At 32.1% G+C, this 19,782-nt stretch overlaps 3 protein-coding genes across 3 annotated transcripts; 1 reads left to right on the top strand and 2 right to left on the bottom strand.

The window, feature by feature from the left end:
* The first annotated feature begins 3,382 nt into the window (after positions 1–3,382).
* LOC137810063 (uncharacterized protein At2g23090) lies at positions 3,383–5,174 on the top strand. Its single transcript, XM_068611186.2, has 3 exons — positions 3,383–3,546; positions 3,749–3,789; positions 4,787–5,174. The coding sequence occupies exons 1-3, from the start codon at positions 3,471–3,473 to the stop codon at positions 4,904–4,906; spliced, it is 237 nt and encodes a 78-aa protein (XP_068467287.1). The 5' UTR covers positions 3,383–3,470; the 3' UTR covers positions 4,907–5,174.
* A 1,762-nt stretch (positions 5,175–6,936) lies between these two features.
* On the bottom strand, positions 6,937–12,639 carry CKA3 (Protein kinase superfamily protein). Its single transcript, XM_068611185.2, has 10 exons — positions 12,074–12,639; positions 11,430–11,559; positions 10,249–10,443; positions 9,834–9,991; positions 9,220–9,310; positions 9,021–9,086; positions 8,654–8,736; positions 8,395–8,458; positions 8,241–8,309; positions 6,937–7,337 (listed from the first exon to the last, which is right to left on the bottom strand). The coding sequence occupies exons 1-10, from the start codon at positions 12,157–12,159 to the stop codon at positions 7,278–7,280; spliced, it is 1,002 nt and encodes a 333-aa protein (XP_068467286.1). The 5' UTR covers positions 12,160–12,639; the 3' UTR covers positions 6,937–7,277.
* A 2,422-nt stretch (positions 12,640–15,061) lies between these two features.
* Positions 15,062–19,632, bottom strand: LOC137810052 (Ribonuclease III family protein). Its single transcript, XM_068611174.2, has 5 exons — positions 18,565–19,632; positions 16,765–16,966; positions 16,389–16,589; positions 15,824–15,910; positions 15,062–15,653 (listed from the first exon to the last, which is right to left on the bottom strand). The coding sequence occupies exons 1-5, from the start codon at positions 19,341–19,343 to the stop codon at positions 15,333–15,335; spliced, it is 1,590 nt and encodes a 529-aa protein (XP_068467275.1). The 5' UTR covers positions 19,344–19,632; the 3' UTR covers positions 15,062–15,332.
* Positions 19,633–19,782: the final 150 nt, after the last annotated feature.

The raw sequence follows: 19,782 nt of genomic DNA, 5'->3' as shown, positions 1-19,782 counted from the left end.
TCTCCTAATTGTTCCAGACAAAGCAACTAGAAAGAGATTATTTAACCATAAAGAATTCAGTTCAGATGTAGGATACCTATATCCAGAAATTTTCGCAACTCAATCATGTATGATGGAATCATAAAAGATTTGACCTTTTCGAACTCTGTCCGTAACTCACTATAGACTCGAGAAACAAAGAGAAGATGTGTACGAACGAGATATCCAACAACAAGAAGAAGGAAAATGATTGAATAAAAGAACTCCTGAACATTTAGATATCTCATATGTGTCGATATCAATAGTAACTCATTATTTCGATGAGTCATTTCTTCGAACACAACAACATATGTGTTTCTTAGTATATGTAAGGGTAATTAATTAAAAAAAATATTTTGTACTTTTATTTTAAATCTAGTGATCTAAGTAATGAATTTGTAGTGAATTACACTGAGTTGAAAATTTTCTGATTTGTTATCTCTTTTTACTTCAACTTATAGCGAATTAAATTATAAAATGGATTGACTCACTTTAATATTTTTGGCTTGTTTATTTTATTCTTCATTTAAGAAACTAATGATATTCTTTTCTTAAAAGGTAATTATATTCTATATAATCACTATAAGTGACATTTAAAAAGATATATAAAATATAACTGTATACTTAGAATGCAAATTTAGAATTATTAGTTAATTTTTTGTGTGTGTATATATATAGTATCAATTGATTCATTTAATAATAAAATATTATTTTGAAAGACTAAGGGAATATTTGAACGGTCAAATATTGAGGGAAAACAATAAATAAAAGTTAGTTCGTAGTTAGAAACTAAATTTTGCATTTGTTTGATAGAAGACATTAAGAACGGTGATGTTTCCTTTCAAAGAAAAGAACATCGGTGTTTCGATTTATCGTAATAATGAAAAAGAGAAAATGTAACATTATTCTGAAATTTCTAAGAAACTTTTCTTTATAATAAAAGACAGATATTTCTAATTACTAATTTGCTATTTTATAACTGTATATTTTATTTAGATCATTTAAAATGTAAAAACACACATGTGTAAGTTCTGATGCTGTTTCATCCCATAAAAAGACAAATTTAGCCCATCTTTAAAAAAATTCAAATATGACTTTTTTTTTCCACAAATTTTTCTTTTAAATTTTACTTAAACTGATAGAGATATTTCATCGACTAAAACCAATAATATTTTATAGTATATAAATAAATATAAATCTTACCTTACAATAATTTTATAAAATTAACTTAGATTTAAAATCTATTTTTTAATAAATAAAAAGCCTTTAAAATTTATTATAATAAAAATTTATTAAATATTTCAAATCACATATATCGCTATTAGACCATTGTAGTATATAGTTCCACTCAAGTTAACAGGTTAAACTTTAAATTCTCGTTTTAATATTTACAAATATTAGTTTTGTTTTCTTTCTTAGATTTCTGTTACAATATTAACAATGATGACTTGATATCATTAAAGACTAAGGTTAAATATAACATATTTATATGAATTAAAAATAAAATAAAATTTATAAAAAAAACACAAATTAGAGATTACATATCTGTAAGAATAGAAAACCAAAAAGCTATAAAAAAATTTAAAAAGTGACATGGAAATGATGGTAAAACTTTTACTTCGGACAACAACCACTTGTTTTTTTTATTCATCTTACATCATTAATACGGAAACAAAACCTACCTAAATTAATGTGGATATTTGATATTCTCCCTTTGTAACAATGAATGTCATTAATATCAATATGCAATACAAAGGTGAAGTTTTAATTTTGATTGAAGAACAAACAATAATTATTTTATTCCATAGTTTACATGTGAAATAAGATGGACTTCGATGTGTATATTATTATTCTGTATCAATAATAAAATTGTAATATTTAGATGGTTATAATTTATATATTTTGTTAGTAAAATTAAGATCAGTTGAAAAGAATAATAAATATCTCACTTTGTTTTAATCCCGGGTGCATATTTTTTTGTAAACAGTCAAGATTTTAAAAGGAGAAGGACTAAAATTCATAAACAAACTTTGACATTTTTAGAAAGAGAAAAAAAAAAGGAGAAAGAAGAATAATAGGTGTATAACTAGATACAAAAAGTATATTAATATTTAAATTTTTTTATTTTTTATTTATGTAAATATGTTATTTTATATGTTTAATTCCTGAAATTTTTATATTTTAAATTTTTATAAATTTAGCATATTTATTTTTGCACTGGACCAGGACGCTCAGAACTCAACACTCAGTGATCGAACAGGCAGGTCAACTTGGTTTTTGAGCCAGTATAGTGGGTCATGTAATTGAGTCCCAGTTATATGAGTAAGTCTGTTTTTGTATAATTAGAGTAATCCTTTGCACGTACGACTTGGGTGGCTATTGAAGGGTAATTATGGACCTAGGGGTGCGTTTAGTGCGTATGGAGTCTATGTCCAGTAAGTGTTCTCTTTTTAAACCTAAGCCCATGTGTTTTTTAAGGCACGTAGTGGTTAGGTTGCATGTATAATGGAAAGAGCGTAACACCACAGAGAGAGTGTCTACGCATCGAACCCCTAATGTTGGTGCATGAGTTGGTACTCTAGTGGTTTATGCACTTCCTAGAGAAAAGATTTCGTTCTGTTGCAGTACCAAGAGAGTGTGCTCCTATACAAAATATTTTCCTGTTGAGATTAGATTCTCGTGGAAAGCTCTTACAAGAGGTAAACTATAAAAGGGGTTTGAGATCCCAACTAAAGGTACGCTGTTTCTAAGACTGAAACTTACTACATAAGTCTTATACTTGCTTGATCATCGGAGTACAATCAACAAGTAAGACTCTCTTTGTTTCAACAAAGCTACATTCCAGAACAACAAGAGATAGGACAAACTCGTGAAGAAACAAACGAACCTCTTATCATCAGAGCCAATCGATAAGAACAATTTTAATTCCTATAAATATCTCTCTTTATTTTAATCTTGGGTGCATATTTTTGTAAGCATCAAGATTTTAAAATGACAAGGACAAAAATTCATAAAAAAACTTTGATAGTTTTTAATAAATTTTGAATATTTTTAATTAAACAAATTTTTTTTATTTGTCTTCAGGTATTAAAAGATATATAAAATTAATAAACTTACATTTTTTATATATAAAGATAAATAAATATAATAATATAACAAGAACAATTTTTCTCAAATCAATTAAAAAATATTTTTTTTAGTTTAATAAAATTTCAATAACCTAATTAATAGATTAAAAAAAAGAAAACGTTAATATTTTTTTTACGCCAAAAATATATTTATCCCAATTGTATTTTTTTAAAAGCGTGTTTGGTGGGACCAGGGTCGAATCCGTGGCCTTGAACATTGAGTCATAATAAATCCCCTGTTGGTGTTAACCTTAGGCTCCTGCTTCCGTAACTTTAGAGAAAAATTAGGGTCTTTAGGGTTTCATCCTTCCTGCGGTATCAGACATGGGGGGAGGCAATGGGCAGAAGTCAAAGATGGCTCGAGAAAAGAACATCGAGAAGCAGAGGGCCGCCGGAAAGGGTAATTTTTCTTCGCCCCTTTCTCCAACCTCATCATACTTTCTCATGCATCCTCTGTTCAATTCGCTAGGGTTCTTCGACATTCCAATCAATACTTTTCATTTGTAAAAATCCGTTTTTTGGAAAATAAATTATGAGAATCGAGACGATATGTGTTAGATCTGGCTTCGTTTCTGACTTTGGAGTTTGTTTGATTTGTGCAGGAAGCCAACTGGATTCAAACAAGAAAGCAATGTCCATTCAGGTAATATTGAGTTTGTAATCTCCACTAACAACTCTCTTTTTTTGTTTTTTCTCCTCAAGAGTTGAATTTCTCACACGGTTTATTGTATAGAATAATTAAATTCGATATAATGTTGTGAATAAACCATCTATTTCATCTTTGAATGATTACCCTCTCTCCTTAGGGATATCTAAAATCATTTATATATATGTATAAAGTAGAATATCAATTATTAAAAATCATGGCAATTAGTAAAATATATTAACTTATAGACTAAATCGATGGATATACAATGTTTGGAGAATTATTTGCTCAGTTTTATTACTCCAGGGACTACGTAGGATATAGAGTAATATTTTGGGGTCCAAAGTAATGGTCTATGCCATTATTTTGCATGGAGATTTCTGTATAAATTGCTAATATTGACAGCATTTCTGTTACGGCTGAAAGAGTTTTTTATTTAGTGTTTGTCATCCACCCTTTGTTCTGGGATATCTTCTCTGCATTTACGTTCCCTGTTCATGGAAAAAATGGTATGATTTTATTACAATAGATACTAAGGATATGGAGTAATACACAGGGGACTAAATTGATGGATTATTCCATTATTTCAGATGGAGATTGCAGTATAAATTTGCTTATATGGACACATTTCTGTTATTGTTGATAAAGTTTCCTGTTTAATGTTTTTCATTCATCCTTTGTTCTGGAATATCTTCTGAATTTATTTCAGTATATTAAAACTAATTGGAACAAAAAGGAAAACACAACAAAGAAAGACAAATATGGGAAACATTGGTTTGAAATTTTGTGACGAGAGCCATATTTATGTGCATGAAATGGACTATTTTTGGGCAGGGGGGAGGGGGTGTCATATGCAGATTTTATACATGCATACGATGTGTTCACATACATTATCTAGTTATACTATTGAAATATACACTTTATTTTAGTGATAGCTGAAGAATTGGACCTGTTATACTGATCATCAATAATGTATATTGATTGATGAATGCAGTGCAAGGTGTGCATGCAAACATTTATGTGCACCACTTCGGAAGTGAAGTGTAGGGAGCATGCTGAAGCCAAACACCCTAAATCTGATGTTTATGCCTGTTTTCCTCATCTGAAAAAGTGAACATATTGGAAACTGCAACAAGTGGAGAAAATATATATCATCATAGCCTCTTCCTTAAACCTATTCACAGAGATCTTCCTCCATTTTCTCTTTATATTAAATATGTCTTTTTGTGTTTGTGCCTTGGGAATTATGTGAGAGACAGGGAGAGCAGTTTCTCTTCATGACAAGGTGAAAAACTGTGTGATGCTTTCACTTTCTGTCTAGTTGTAACTGTTTGATGATCGTTCGTGTTAATATTAAAGTGTTACCTAAACTTAAGTTCTAATCTTATCTAAGAATTACTGGACTAACAATCATTTTGGCTTTACAGAGTCTAGAACCAAAATGGAATTTTTTGGTGAAATAGATCCTCACTATTTTTTCTAACTGGATGGAATCTTATCCCATCCTTTAGTTTAATATATAATAATTTTAATATATGGACTCCAGTTTTTCTAACTGTAGAGGATCGTTGTCTGTCTTGAGCTCAATAGTATCTTGGTCTTTTCCGCTCTGCCAAATGGATTTAATTTATTTTGATTTGTACAAGCTAACAGTGCAAACAATTTTCGACTTGGAATTGGCCTTTTTCTTAAGATTCTGCAGCTCAACTCAAGATCTAAGATTGAAGTTGTGGGAATCTAAGATCTAAGATTGAAGTTATTTCAATTATATTGTCATTCCATCCACTCTCACTTGAAACAATATTTTGCTGCTTGTTTTATCTTCATATTTTGACGTGAAAAAGTAGCAATGTACAAGACTTTAAAACGCTGGTATGAAGTTAGTATTTGTCGTATATATGACGATAATGCATAAATAATAACTCTGATTATACCTTGTATCTTAGAATTTGAAATTATGTTCGACTTATATACTTTAGTTCAATAATATCATTAGTTTATTTTTCTTATATTAAAGACTGACCTGAATATCTCGAATGTAATCTTAAAAATTCATCAATAATTATTGAGAAAGACTGGTATCATGTTAAAGATACAAAAGATAAAAAAAAAGTGTATTATTTCTATGAAAGTGTGATAATGATATAGTTTATTGATAAAATCCAACGGAACGGGATAATATACAATAAAGATAAAAGGATTCAATTACAATCTACTAAAATTAATAAATTAACTACCTAACTATCGTATAAGTTGTCTAGTATTTAGAATTTGACCTCAGTCTAATTCAATTTTATAAATTTTGTAATGTAAAAATTGTCCTTCATTTGCATATTTTAATTTAATCACTAGAATTTTAAACATTATTATATACACTGGGAGAGAAATACAGGCCACGATTCTGTTTTATACTCTCAAGTACACACCAATATCTATATAATCATTTACTTCAACTAAACCCCATAGGATATAATAGAAGACCTATAGGTGTGTATTTGAAAAAAAAAGTGGATGTGACTTCTATACATCGACTTTCATTGGTCACTTAAAAACATAGAAGCTATTGTTCAATGGACATAGATATTTTTGGAGTGAACTCACAAGCTAAAATGCTCTTAAAGTTCAATTTTCGTAAGCATTTTCATAAGGGGAATTTAATAACTATATATATTATATGCGTAAAGTTTTATACAATTAATTAAAAACCACTATATAATTTCCAAGATAATTATTATATATAGGTTTATATGTGGTAGTTTCGATTAATTAACACTAAACATTTTATACAACATTGCATCACTTATTTTCCATTTTGAACAAAACAAATCATATACTAAAGTTTATGATTAAGTGATAATAAACTAGTTTGGTGTGATAACATTTTCTCTCCAAAAGAAAACATTGTCCAATGTGAACTTAGGCATAACTTGTGATTTCGTTTAATAAATTAAAAACTTGTATATCAAACTATAAACCAAATACACGCCTAATCCAATACATATTCAGAGGCTCCACAAAATTTATTTGAGCTGTATTAGAACATAAAAGTTAAAAAGTCGGCATAGAGAGACTGATATTCAATGTCAACAACTGCATTACGAGAAAAAATGGATTTGGAAAGGCATTTGATGCAATCTCGCAGTAGAATAAAGTGACTAAGAAATATTTTTATTATTTATTTCAACATTCTACAAAAAAAGAGAGTAAAATTAATGAAATTACACAATTAGATAATTAAAATAAAAGCTTGAGACTTTTTTCAAATCTAACAACCCAGGTTATTTAAGATTGTATAGCTTTCAAGACCCTTTCAATTTTCAATAACTGTCAATAACATTATTCCTCGTCTGAGAACATAATATGGATACACTCCACTGTAAAACTACTCTGTAATAAGCAGAAGGTAACGAAGGTTCGCGTTTGGATATCATAAAACAATCCCAAATATATCAAGTCAAGTTTATGGATCCATAAGAGATCAAAAGTTACTGTGTCCTCATTCTGCTACTTTCTGCTGCCCTTACTTGAGAGAAATATGGATGTGCCTGTGGGGACAAATACCAAAATGACAGCAAAGAGTTAGTGCACGCAGCTTAAAAATAAATAAACTAATTAATAAGGAAATCATAGATAGACATCCAAAATAATAAATAACACTCAAATGACACTTGGAAAGAGAGAGAAAAAAAAGAACTTTTTTTAAGTGTTATGATGTGATAGACAGATAAGAGAAAATTGATAGATGTTGGTGAAGTGTTTAAAAATAATGGGTGTGTCATTAGTAAGATATATGCCAAAAACAATAGAATCATAGCTTTTTTCTACTTAATTTATTGTTGGTTTTCCAATTTGATCATCTAACTCCTTTATTCAATTCAGTCTTGAGTTATTTTTTGTGAATACTTTTTTTCGTCCCAACATTTTGTTTGAAAATTCACTTTGTCTTGCAACTTTTCAGAGGATGTTTTGGTGCTTGGATACGGGTTCATGATAATGGTTAATGGCGATAGAGAGATGCAGGTAAAGATTTGGTCAATTATGATTAACTTCATAGTAGTTGGTGGATGTCTAAATGGTGAACAAAGATGGGACAGAGACAGTGTAAAGGTTTCTGATGGTTATTTAACAGCATTGGATGAGGATTTGACATTTAAGTACAGATGAAGAAACCTTAGTCCAAAATGTTGGTAGTGAAAAATATCTTGCAAGACCGCATCAAATCGTAAACTTAAAGAAAAACATTGGCAGGAAAAAAAAACAGAGGATGAAATTGAATAAAATCATAAGAGAACTAAAGTAAAACGTAGATTGAACTTAAATGACGAAAATTGTAAATTTCCAAAAAATATAAATGTGTTAAAGCAAATGATTTTAAAGTTAATGCAAAAGAACCATCTTACTGAAAATTGAAAAATAAAACTACAAACTAGTAAGCTCTTTATCATTACCATTGCTTCTCTAGCTGTTAGCCTGTCCTGGTGATCATATCGAAGAAGCTTATCAAGAAAATCAATTGCCTACATGACATACAAGAATTGTTAAAATGCAGTCCATACTTAATCAATAGGTTAACAATGTCAGATAGGAAAATTGAAGAGCCACCTCAGGAGACACAAGATGCTGATTATCTGCATTGATAAATTTAGACCAGGGTTTTCGACTGTGTCTGCAATAGAAAATAGGATTACATAATAAAATGTGTCAAGTCAGTAATACTGCTTCATTTATCTACCAAGAGAAAATAAAGTCAACATAAAATCTGTACGCTTCTAAAGAAAGCTTGAAGAGGAAAATGATAAAATGTTAAACTCCTGTGGAAATTATTTATGATAAACAGTTAATGATATAAAACTGGGGATACCTTACAACAAGCGCATCAAGTTGAGGATCAAGTTCCAGATGATACTTATTAAGATAAGCATTCAGTTCATCAGTCCCAAGCACCTACAGATCACTAATAATTAAAATCAGTAACAACAAAAATAATAACGATAACTTAATATAGAAAAAAAGTATCTCTACAAATGCTGGTTAGAAACTTGGTTAAAAATCGATATTAATATTTTAATAATGCTAAACAATGGTAAATTATTTTATACTTTGAGAACCACATTAATTAAAGGACAAGGTATCATAGGTTGGAACTAAAATATGAAATTACTGTGATCAACAACGACATCGAGGTAACCAAAAATTTACAAACAATTGCAAACCGCGACAAATGTAACCTTAGCTATTTTTACAAGCTGATCATGGTTGTCATGGCCATAAAAGAAAGGTTCTTTGCGAAATATCTGCATAAAGTACAATGAAAAAAAAAACAGAATTACACATTTTTAATCATATATGTTAAAATTTAGACCATCTGCATAAATGATGTCAAGAGTATGCCATATATAATCAGTAATTTGTAGTTATAAGTCATACCATTCCAGCAAACATGCAGCCAAGGCTCCACATGTCTAACGAGTAGTCATAGTCTTGCAAATCAACTAGAAGTTCAGGACCCTTAAAGTACCTGAGAAACAAAAGCATAATACATGACAATTTGAGTCAATGACATTTAAAAGGAAATCACAGGTTATACTTACATTACACTCATAAAATATAAGCCTGGGAAAATTTAGATAGTCATTTTTTTCTTGTCAAGTTTTAACGTAAGAAAATGATTATACAAAAATAAATTATAAGTGGAAAGAAAATCAAATCAAGGGAGCTGTGATATGCTTATATGCAGAGCATTGTAAATGCACGTAAAGGACTAAGCCAGAATAGCAGTAGACTAACATTAAACCCTCGGCAAATTTAACTTAGCAAACATTGTAGAATAGTCTTTACTTTTATATATACCAGAAAACTTCAGAATTAAAGCCTAGGAAAAAAGGACCATAAAACAATGAATTTGTCCATTCTGAGAAAGAAAAATGTTGTCTCAGGTCATATTGGTTTCAATTTATGTCAAATACCAATACACTCCATTTATTCATCCCTATTTGGCATCTGTTCTTTGAAACTGTGGTTTATTGGTCAGAGGACAGTACCTTGAAGCCACACGAACGTTATATTCCTTTCCAGGATGATAAAATTCAGCAAGACCCCAGTCAATCAAGCGCAGTTTTCGTAACTCGTGATCAATCATAACATTATGAGGCTTGACATCCCTGTGCATAATGCCTTGAGAATGACAGTAATCCAGGGCCTGCAATTCAACACTAAAGCATTCAGAAAACAAGAAAATGTTCTCGATACACATTTTCAAATATTTAATAATAATAATTTTCTGGGTACGTAAGAAAATGATTATAGGGCTTATACGCATTAACATTGTATTCATGTATGGAGCGCTCTCTCAAACATTGTTTAAGGAAAAACAATATGTTGATTATGGAGAGGACATCAAGAATGGCAGTACCAACTACCAAGTATAATACAGGAGATTGAAGGAACATATTTTACCTTAAGGAGCTCATATATGTAATAGCGTATGTCATAATCAGTCAAGGTTGGATACAGAACTTTAAAATCTGTGCTGTTGACATACTCAAATATCAAACTAGGAGTTTTGGAATGCTGATCTCTGACAATATCAAGAAGCTTGACAATATTTGGCCCTCCACAAATATTCTGAAGTATTTTTATCTCTCTTTTAATCTGCAAAATGATGTTGAAGAACTAACAAAGTAAGAAAAAAAATTCAAAAGAATTTAAAATGGCATATTATGAAACAAAATAAAGTTAAGAAAATATGAATTACTACTAATATATTAGCAAAATCTAAAAATATTAATAACTAACATTTGTCAATCCAAAGAAAATGAGCTTACATGTATTATTAATTTCAACAATATCATAAGATGGCCTACTGATTAGGACAACGTAATCCTACTGATTCACAAAAATGGAATTTGCAAAACCACATTGCAGGTGCAGCAGACCCACATCATTCATATATATAGAGGAATCAACTGACACCATATAAAGCTTGATTGTCACTCTAACTTTCTATCGACACAAGTTTTAATCATATAGCTGTAGACAAGACTTTTCCATCCAATGGTGAAGTTTGTGATAAAATAATCTCGTTAAAAACCACTTAATGGTATGATAGTGATTTTTGCTTACATTGACTTGTGCGTGCGTGACTGTGTAAAGAATAAGTTGAGAGCTGCCTTAATCACTCCTCTGGATATTTTACAATGGCACTAGCCTTTTTCAAGAAAATTCATCAAGCTTAGCTCAAATTTTCACCTAAAACCCTATACGGAGGGTCCACTGACTTGCAATATAACCAACTATTATCATATCAATGTTGCATATCATGTCATTATGCCCTCTATTTATTTGTTGATAGCACATAGAAGTGTTGTACCCTATATTTATATTCTTCATGTTAAAAACTGATTATATTATGTCACGTTTAACATCTCATAATGAATTTTAAGGTTATAATACAACACTGACGTCATAAAAATGCTTGAGGAGTGTGCGTGAAATTCTTAGAGTAAAAACATGTGCATTATGCAGCAGATTAGGAGAATAGTTCTCATAAAGCACCATTGGCTGGCTTAATTCATAGTGTGCAGCAGGTACCCCAACTAGGGAGAAAAGAAAAGCATGACAAACTAATAAGGGAGTACCTTTTTTTTCTTGACGGGTTTCAGAATCTTGATTATGCAGCGCTCATTGCTATTCACATTTATGCCTTCAAAAACTTCACTATATTTCCCTCTGCCCACTTTTCGCACAACTTCATAATCATCTTGATCACTGAAAAATAAAATAAAAAACATGGCACATTTATAAAAAAAGAAACTGCGAAACTAAAAATTTAACAAATTGGTCGAGAATGGGCAAGAAATCATCAAAGGGTTCCAATATCACGCATTCCATTTAAATGCAAAATAAACCAAGAAGGAAGCAAGGAATACTCGCTCAGTAAAATTTTAAAAAAATGTATGATATATTTAACAAACTTGATCAATCAACTCTTCAGTACAAGGTGATTCTGGACCAGCTCAAGTGTTGGTCCTACCACAAAAAAAGCTAAGCATGAGCATCAGATCCAATACAAACGGCTCAATTCCTCATCCATCAGTTAATCAATACAAAATACTAGATACATTTGGCGAAGCCATTGGAACGAGGAACAATAAAACAAAACAAAAAACAGCAGCTGAGAAACCATCTACACACTCTAATATCATACAAGAAAATTCCCTTGGTTGTGGATTGCTCCCTCTGGGATCAGAAACAACATAAAAATTAGGGTTGGAAACATTACCCCCACTGAAGGGTGAGGGACTCGTAATCCCAATACTCTTTGGGACGAAGAACATTGACATCGGTGTAGACGCGCGCCTTGGACATGGATTGGCGCGTGGATTCTGAGATCCCGAGATTTTGGCGAGTGGTATCGGTGCGACAGTGGCGATGGTGTTGGTTTAAAAGGATTGGAAGATGCGCAGGGTAAGAGATTGAAGACAGGGGTGCGCAGTAGCCTAGCCTAGGCAACAAGTAGCGGAGCAGTAATTTTAATAGCCTGATAATTTGTGCGCATATCTCTCATATCTCATGGCCCCATCTCATCCTATGTCTATCAAACCAAGGTAACCAAGGATTCTTCTTTTCTGGGTCTACCCAAGAATCTATCCACGTGGCAATTACTGACTTGTCTCCAAAAATATCTGTCAGTAACCTAATTGCAATCGCTCTGAAAGATTCTTTACTTTTTTTAGGATCAATTTTTTTTCAAAATCCTTCAACAGGTTTATGCTTCTCATTTTTTGTCAACATTACGAGTGCCATACCATCTTCAACGTCGTTGCCTATAAGATGTTCCATGTTTAGCTAGTTTTAGGGTACAACATGAAATTTTGATATTAAGAATAACAAAAAAATTATTAAATAAAGATACTTATAATCTCTAAAATGTAGAATACAATAACACACATCTATATATTATATAATTATAAATTAATAAAAATTTATGTGTATAAGTATGTATCAATTTTTGTTTAACATGATTCAAAATGATTTATTCCAAAATTATTTATTTTTTATTTTTATAATCATAATAAAAATTTATATAATAAGTTTGAGTTTTAAAAAATTAATATATTTTTTATTTTTAAAATGTGTTAAAACCATACTAAAATTGTTAGAAATCTAATAAATATTTTTTTGAATTGAACACTCCACCAATAAATATCCTATGAATGTCTTACGAGTGTCCTATCCGATATGTGTGTCCGACACGAACACGTCATTTAAGAGAAGTGTGAGCCTCATAATATCTCAATTAATTCACAGATTTTTTAGAATCATTGAATGAAATAAAAATAATTAATATTTATTTATATTTAAGTTCACTGTATTTTTTTTCAATAATTTCAAACTTGCTACGAGAAATGTTTTAAGTTTTCCGGTAATCTGAAGTTGAGAATATTTCCTTTATTCATGTTTTAAAAAAATAACATTTTGGGAAATATATGTTTTTTAGTTACACATCCTACAAAATAGTTCTCACGCGAAACGCCATATTCTGGCTTTTTTTTCTTCAAAAAAACTATTTTACCACAATAAATCGCTACTCTTATTTTTATTTATTTCTAACAGTTATATTGTGATCATATTAATAACTACTTTAATGTCTCATTAGTATAGCCAAAAAGTTATATTATAATCATAATAACTACTTTAATTCGTTAAGAGTAGAATTAAATACTTTTAAAAAATTATTTATAACTCTTCTATGTACTTACAAAATATTATTTGAGCGTGAAGAACTTTTTTTATTCTTATGATCGATCAGTCCCAGGCTTAGAAAGAAGTCATCATTTTTCTTCCTCGGACTCTCACGTCAATTTTCGGCAAAAACAAGTGCTATACATAATCCACCATATCAGGCTCGTAATCTATTATGTAACCACAAAATATACCAACATCTGATAAATCGACTCTGTAGATTATCTAAAACTAAATTATACAATCCACCAACTCCACATAATTGATTATGCAGGACTATAATTGATTTTACTAGCAATTTCACAAACCAGTGATTGTTAATTATTACTGCATAATTAATTATGCAGCTACCTATATCAAGTTTCACAATGAATTTTTAAGTTAAAATGAATTTTTTTATCTTCTTTCCAAATTTTTTCCAATAAAAATACATAAAAAATCATACTTATTTTTTTCTCTCTTCCCACTTTAATTGGCTTAATTCAGATAATCCCACTTATTAAAAAAATATCTTATTTTCTTTCATTTTTTTTTAACTCGCCCAGTTTGCAAATTCAGATTATGAATGGGCTCCATCCAGAGAGTGGGTAGAGAAGCCCAGTCTAGAGCAAGTGCTACCCTATTAAGGTTTGAGAGTGTTTCTTCATGCACTCCTATATTTTTGCTTCTTCCTGCATCCATCGGAACCCATCAAAAATCTGAATTGACAAAATTAATTCTGGGAGATTTTAAGAATCCAAGCACAACGACTCCTGCTTTTCTATTATTTTCGTTGTCAGCGTTCAGAGCAAGTAGCAGTGAATATTCTGAATGGTTTTGGTGATTTTACTTAGTGATCATAGACAAACATTATTCTGAATGGTTTTGGTGATTTTACTTAGTGATCATAGACAAACATGTTAGCTTTCCAACATCATTGAGATAGTTAGTTCGTTCTTTTTTGCTTACAGAATTGGTAAGATGTTTACTAAAATGACAAATTTGGAATGAAATGAAGGAGTGCATACATATTACATTCCAAAAAAAGACCAGAAAGGACAGTCCCTACTCATTTAAGAATACCTTTCCAAAACATATTTTATCAATTCCAAATTTATCATTCAAAAAATGTTCCAAAAAAGGTATTCCAGAACAATTTTTTCTCTTCCAGATTTCTCATTCCAGAAACACTTTTTACTTAGGAAACACCTCATATTCCAGAACCACCAAAAACTGTGAATGGTAATTTAGATATTTAAAAAAATGTAGAGGTGTGGAAAGAAACACCCTTAGGTTTGATACTCAAATCATGCTTTTTTCAATATCTATAAACATCTGGGACTAATAGCAGCTTACACTTATAATTCCAAAAACATGAAGATACATATCACAACTTTATTGAGAGATATAAAGATTCTTTGTCCTTTAGGTTGAAGGTATAACATTCCCTATTTATTTGAAGATATTTCAAATTTATATAGAAGACATGCAATTCTCCTATCATAACACTGTTTAGATAGTATGCATATTTCTAAGTTTGATCATGTTAATCCAAACTCGAAGACTTCTTTTCCTTAAATATTTATAGTGTTGGAACATCTTGCATGTATCCTCACTTGTCTAGGATGTGCAGGATCCCAAAAAACTAAATACAGCGATTATATATACAGGCTCAACTTCCCCAAAAAGAATCTTCATCTGCTATTCACTAACAACTAGGTGGATCAAATCATAAATGAAAAAAGAAACTCGAATAAAGGGGATAGAAAAGGAAAAGGGTAAGAGTTTTTTAATCGTTGTCAATATTGTCTCCATATCTAGGCTACTTCTTTAGGCTGAATCTGCTCAAAGTCAAAAAACTCAAACATGAGACGCCTCACGTCACGTTTCCCATAAACAAGATACGAAAGCCCATGAAGAGCTTGTTGAACAGCTGTTGTGGCTGGATTTCTCTTCCTCCGGTTATTCTCATAAGTGTCTTGAATCTTTTCATCATATATAATATACCGGTGGAGATGTTTGGCCCTCAAATATCTTCCACAATACTTATTCATAAGAAGACCACGGTGCCTCTGTTGCAGCCACAATCCCGGAGCATCTAAATGCTTCGTCAATAATCTTTCAGCCATCACCAAATCCTTAAGAAAATAATAATTTAAAAATTATACATTACCCAATCAATGATCAAGTAATAGTTAGATTGTAAATAGAACTTGTAATAAAATACGGTATATCTCATTAATGAAAAGAAACTAGTCTTTCCACAACTTCAGTCAAATCATCATCTGGATAGAAGACAGAATAGTACCTGTATCTTTTGGCCAATGTATTCTAATCTCTCATAGCAAAATCGAGGATGCTCAAACTTGTACTTCGATGGATGCATGTAGCAAAGCTGCAATTAGACACTAACATCAGAACTTATAACAAAAGGCAGGGAACTTTCAAACTTCTGACCACCAACTTTGCATCTTGCACACTAGGGTCTAAGAACCAAATTGACTGCATAACCAAATGTAAATAGTGTTTTGGGTGGTTCTAAGGAAGAACTTTGTTGCTATGAAGTGCACAATGCAGTGATGAGCAAAATACAGTAAAGCAATACATAAAGCAGGTAAAAAAAATGGTCTAGAGCAAGAATAATTGACTATCAGAAGTGTCGCCAGTCAAAACATTTTCAGCTTCTTCTAACTTTCCCTTCCTCATTTCCACAATACAAAACTTAAAAGTATCACTAAATACTCAAGGTAAGACTTGTACAGAGACACATACAAGCCCTAGCGCCCTACCCTTGAAAGTCAAGCCAGATATGTGCTTTTGATATATTGATACAACAAAAGGAAAAGTAGAATGAGAGACAACAGAAGACCTACCTGCAATCCAAGTCCAAGCTCTATGTTCCTGGCTTCAGTAATTTCTGGGATTCTGTCTGTTACTTCTAATGGATATCCAAGTGTTTTCATAACATGAGGTCTGGTATCATAGTCCCATATATTGCCCCTAAACCGATGCATTCCGGGGGGAACACAAGCTCTAAATAGCCTTGGATGTTCAAACAGAGCATCTGCAGGAGGCTGAATGAAGAACAGTAAACATCATTTCTGTGCCATCATTTAAAAATAAAGTATTCTATTGTAGATGAATTTCTGACGGAAATATATGAATTAGGTTTTTGAGCATTGCACTAACTTTTTTCAGGAAAATAAAATCAATAAATAATTACTTTAGCAGAAGATATGTGCTGCTTGCCTTATATGCAACGATATCTTGCCAGCTTAGCTTGCCTTCAAACTCAGCAGATACATAATCCACATCTTCAAGTTGCCTCCGCAATCTGGGCTGGCAGTCCTCAGCATCTGGATCCATTCCAAAGACTTCAAAAAGAACACGATACACTTCTCGCATACCAAAACAAAGATAGATAGCCCCAAACAAAGCCCAGAATACTGACCTGCCACAGAATAACAACCGTGAAAATGCAATGAACAATCCATTTAAGAAATAGATTGGACAGAAACCAACTGCATTGATTAAAATGGTTCTGTCATACATGAATAACCGTAAAGCAATAAAAAAATCGTAAGGGTCTATTTGATTCCCTTCTAACTTTTATTGTTTTAAAATTGTTTTCTAAAACAATTCCACACTGCTCAACAATCAATTTCTCATCCAAAATCTATTAAGGTTTGAAATAATATTTTCAAAATAGTTTTAAAAACCAGAAACAATCTATAGATGCTTTTTCATCCTCTTATATTTTCCTCAAGTGATCAGCAGTTCAATAGAGTTCTCTTTGTTGTGAGCCTGTTTACCTAGTGTTCATTTTGAAGGGGGAAATGGAGTTCAGAGAACTACAACAGCCATGCAGCCGAAAAAGCAGTATAAAGTTAAGAGAAATCTGTATATCATACATGACAGAGAACTGTGACACATATTACTATCCCCTGCTCTTTGTAATTTGTATACAGTTTATCTTGTCCCAGAACTGTGACTCACATTACTAGCCCCTGTTCTTAGTGGTATAAATCAAAGGTAGCATTGGAGTTCTGAGATTGGACGTGTGAATCCATCTAAAATGTTGGACCGGTAGCATCTCTCTTTTCACCCACCCAACAAGTTTCTTTAATTGTTTTTATTACAGAAAGCAGAAATCTGTTTTTGGAAACAGTAAACATAGAAGGTTTAACTCTTCAAATTTTTGCCTTCTCTTTCCTATATCCTTTTAGACAGTTAACTAGACAAAGCCCCTTATTATTTTTTATTCAATAATCATTGAACAACATCAAGTTGAAAAAGAGATGACACCCAAGTTTCCAGGATTTACATCACTCCAGATTTCAGTCAGTCATTCTATTTGAAGCGAATACAACATCAACATAATTACCAAATTCAAATTCTCCGTTCTTCAGCATTCCAAGTACATATACGATACAACACATTGGATTTTTAAACATCACTCAAAAGAATATCATGAGAGGAAAACTGAAAGCTGTATTAACCAAGTTGAAAGCAAATAACAGTATAACCATAATTCCAGAGAAGAAACACGCATCTCAACTGTTAACATAATAAAGCAACTCAGTTTGACCAGTCACATGAAAATGCTCATAGACCAACCATTTGGTCATTTTCAATGTTTATTTCATTGCCAATTTTGGACATATAGTAAGTAAACATAATTCTACATACGGGATGGTTCTTTGATGAAATAACAAAATTCCAGATTGGCAGTGGCTATTTTCTACCAAGAAAATATATTATATGTAATGACAACGTAAATAGTTTTTACATTGCAATGCAATCACAAATTATAGTAAGTTCTTTGACTTTTCTAATAACTATCTTAACTGATCATACAAGCCATAATGTCTAAGAAATAACTATCTTAACAGTTTAAAATTGGAGGTGCATACAAATTTAAACTCTCAGTGTTTACTATTACTAGCACAATTGCACTGCCATAATTTGAAAGAAAGCCCGAACCTAAAGAGAACCATGTTATCCAGTGAGTCAAAACCATATCACAAGAGACTAAAAGTTATAACTTACTTCACAGGACCGTCCCTTTCCCTCTTCCTTATCTTATCCATATCATCATACGTAAATATCAAATTCTGCAAGCTAGCGGCTTTAATCCACTGATCCAAGTTTCTCTTCCCTATCAACCCAAACACTCGCTCCCTCATTGGACCCGGCGACTCCCTCGGATACCTCTGCAAGAAAAACTCACCAAGCGCCAAGTCAAGCACGTACTGTCCCAGAAAAGACAACCTCGAATGCCCCGACCGCACGTGCCGCGCCTTCGTTCTCTCGCACGACGGGTGCTGAAACGCTAAGTACAGCAACGTGTCGAACTGCTTGGCGGGGTTATCGTCCCCGAGCGTTTCCGAGGGCTCGAGAGAGTACCCCAGAGCCTGCTTCGCTTCGAGCAAGTACTCATCAATCCACAGCCTATCCGCATTGTTGAGCCGCGACGAGGGCAAGCACGAACTCAACAGAGGGAACGATTTGAGAGAGAGTTGCGGGCTGTTGAGAAATCTTTCAGCTAATTTGTTATCGTCTATTGGGGGCCTTAGAATGAACCTTCTTGGGGGTCCCTTCTTTGTGGAAGTTGCCCTTTTGCGAGCCGCGAGCTCCTTCAGAAGTCGCTGGGGACTGCTCCCCGGAGGGCCCTGTTGCGGCTCTACTGCCACCGCGAGAATTCGGAAAGAGGGGGTTCTGGATTTGGAGTTTCTGATGAAAAGGTGAATTGGGAACGGAGAGAAGGAGGAGGAGAAAGAGTAATTGCATGGTTTTGGAGAGAGTAAAAAAGAAGAAGAGAGTTCCATTATCGGAGAGTGACAGTGGTGGGAAATGTTGTTTGGAGAAGATGGGTTGCGAACATTAAGGTGGTTAATTTCTGGGTTTGTGTATAAGCTTTGACACCATAGTTGAGAGGGTTTAGGGGTTCGGTTGGAGTCTTACAGGGTTGGATAAGGTGAAGATGCAGCGTGGCGTCCCACACCCTTCGTTTAGCAGAAGGAACTTTGCTAGATATTTCAATTTTATTTAGATAGCCAAAACGCTGCCGCATTGCATGGAGCATGGGCTTTAATGTTTAAACTACTATAGGAGTTTGTGGGTATGAAAGAAATTTTGATTAGGTGATTTTGTAAATTTAACACCTAAAAACATAGATAATATCAAATTAATTTGATTTGTCTTATATATATATATATATATATATATATATTATATAAATAAATTATACAATTAAAAATGTGCAGG

Source organism: Phaseolus vulgaris, chromosome 2, assembly GCF_051622355.1.
Source record: "Phaseolus vulgaris cultivar YP4 chromosome 2, ASM5162235v1, whole genome shotgun sequence".
NCBI classification, from domain to species: domain Eukaryota; kingdom Viridiplantae; phylum Streptophyta; class Magnoliopsida; order Fabales; family Fabaceae; genus Phaseolus; species Phaseolus vulgaris.
The sequence above is the reverse complement of the archived record's forward strand: the minus strand, read 5'-3'. Positions and strand labels throughout refer to the sequence as shown.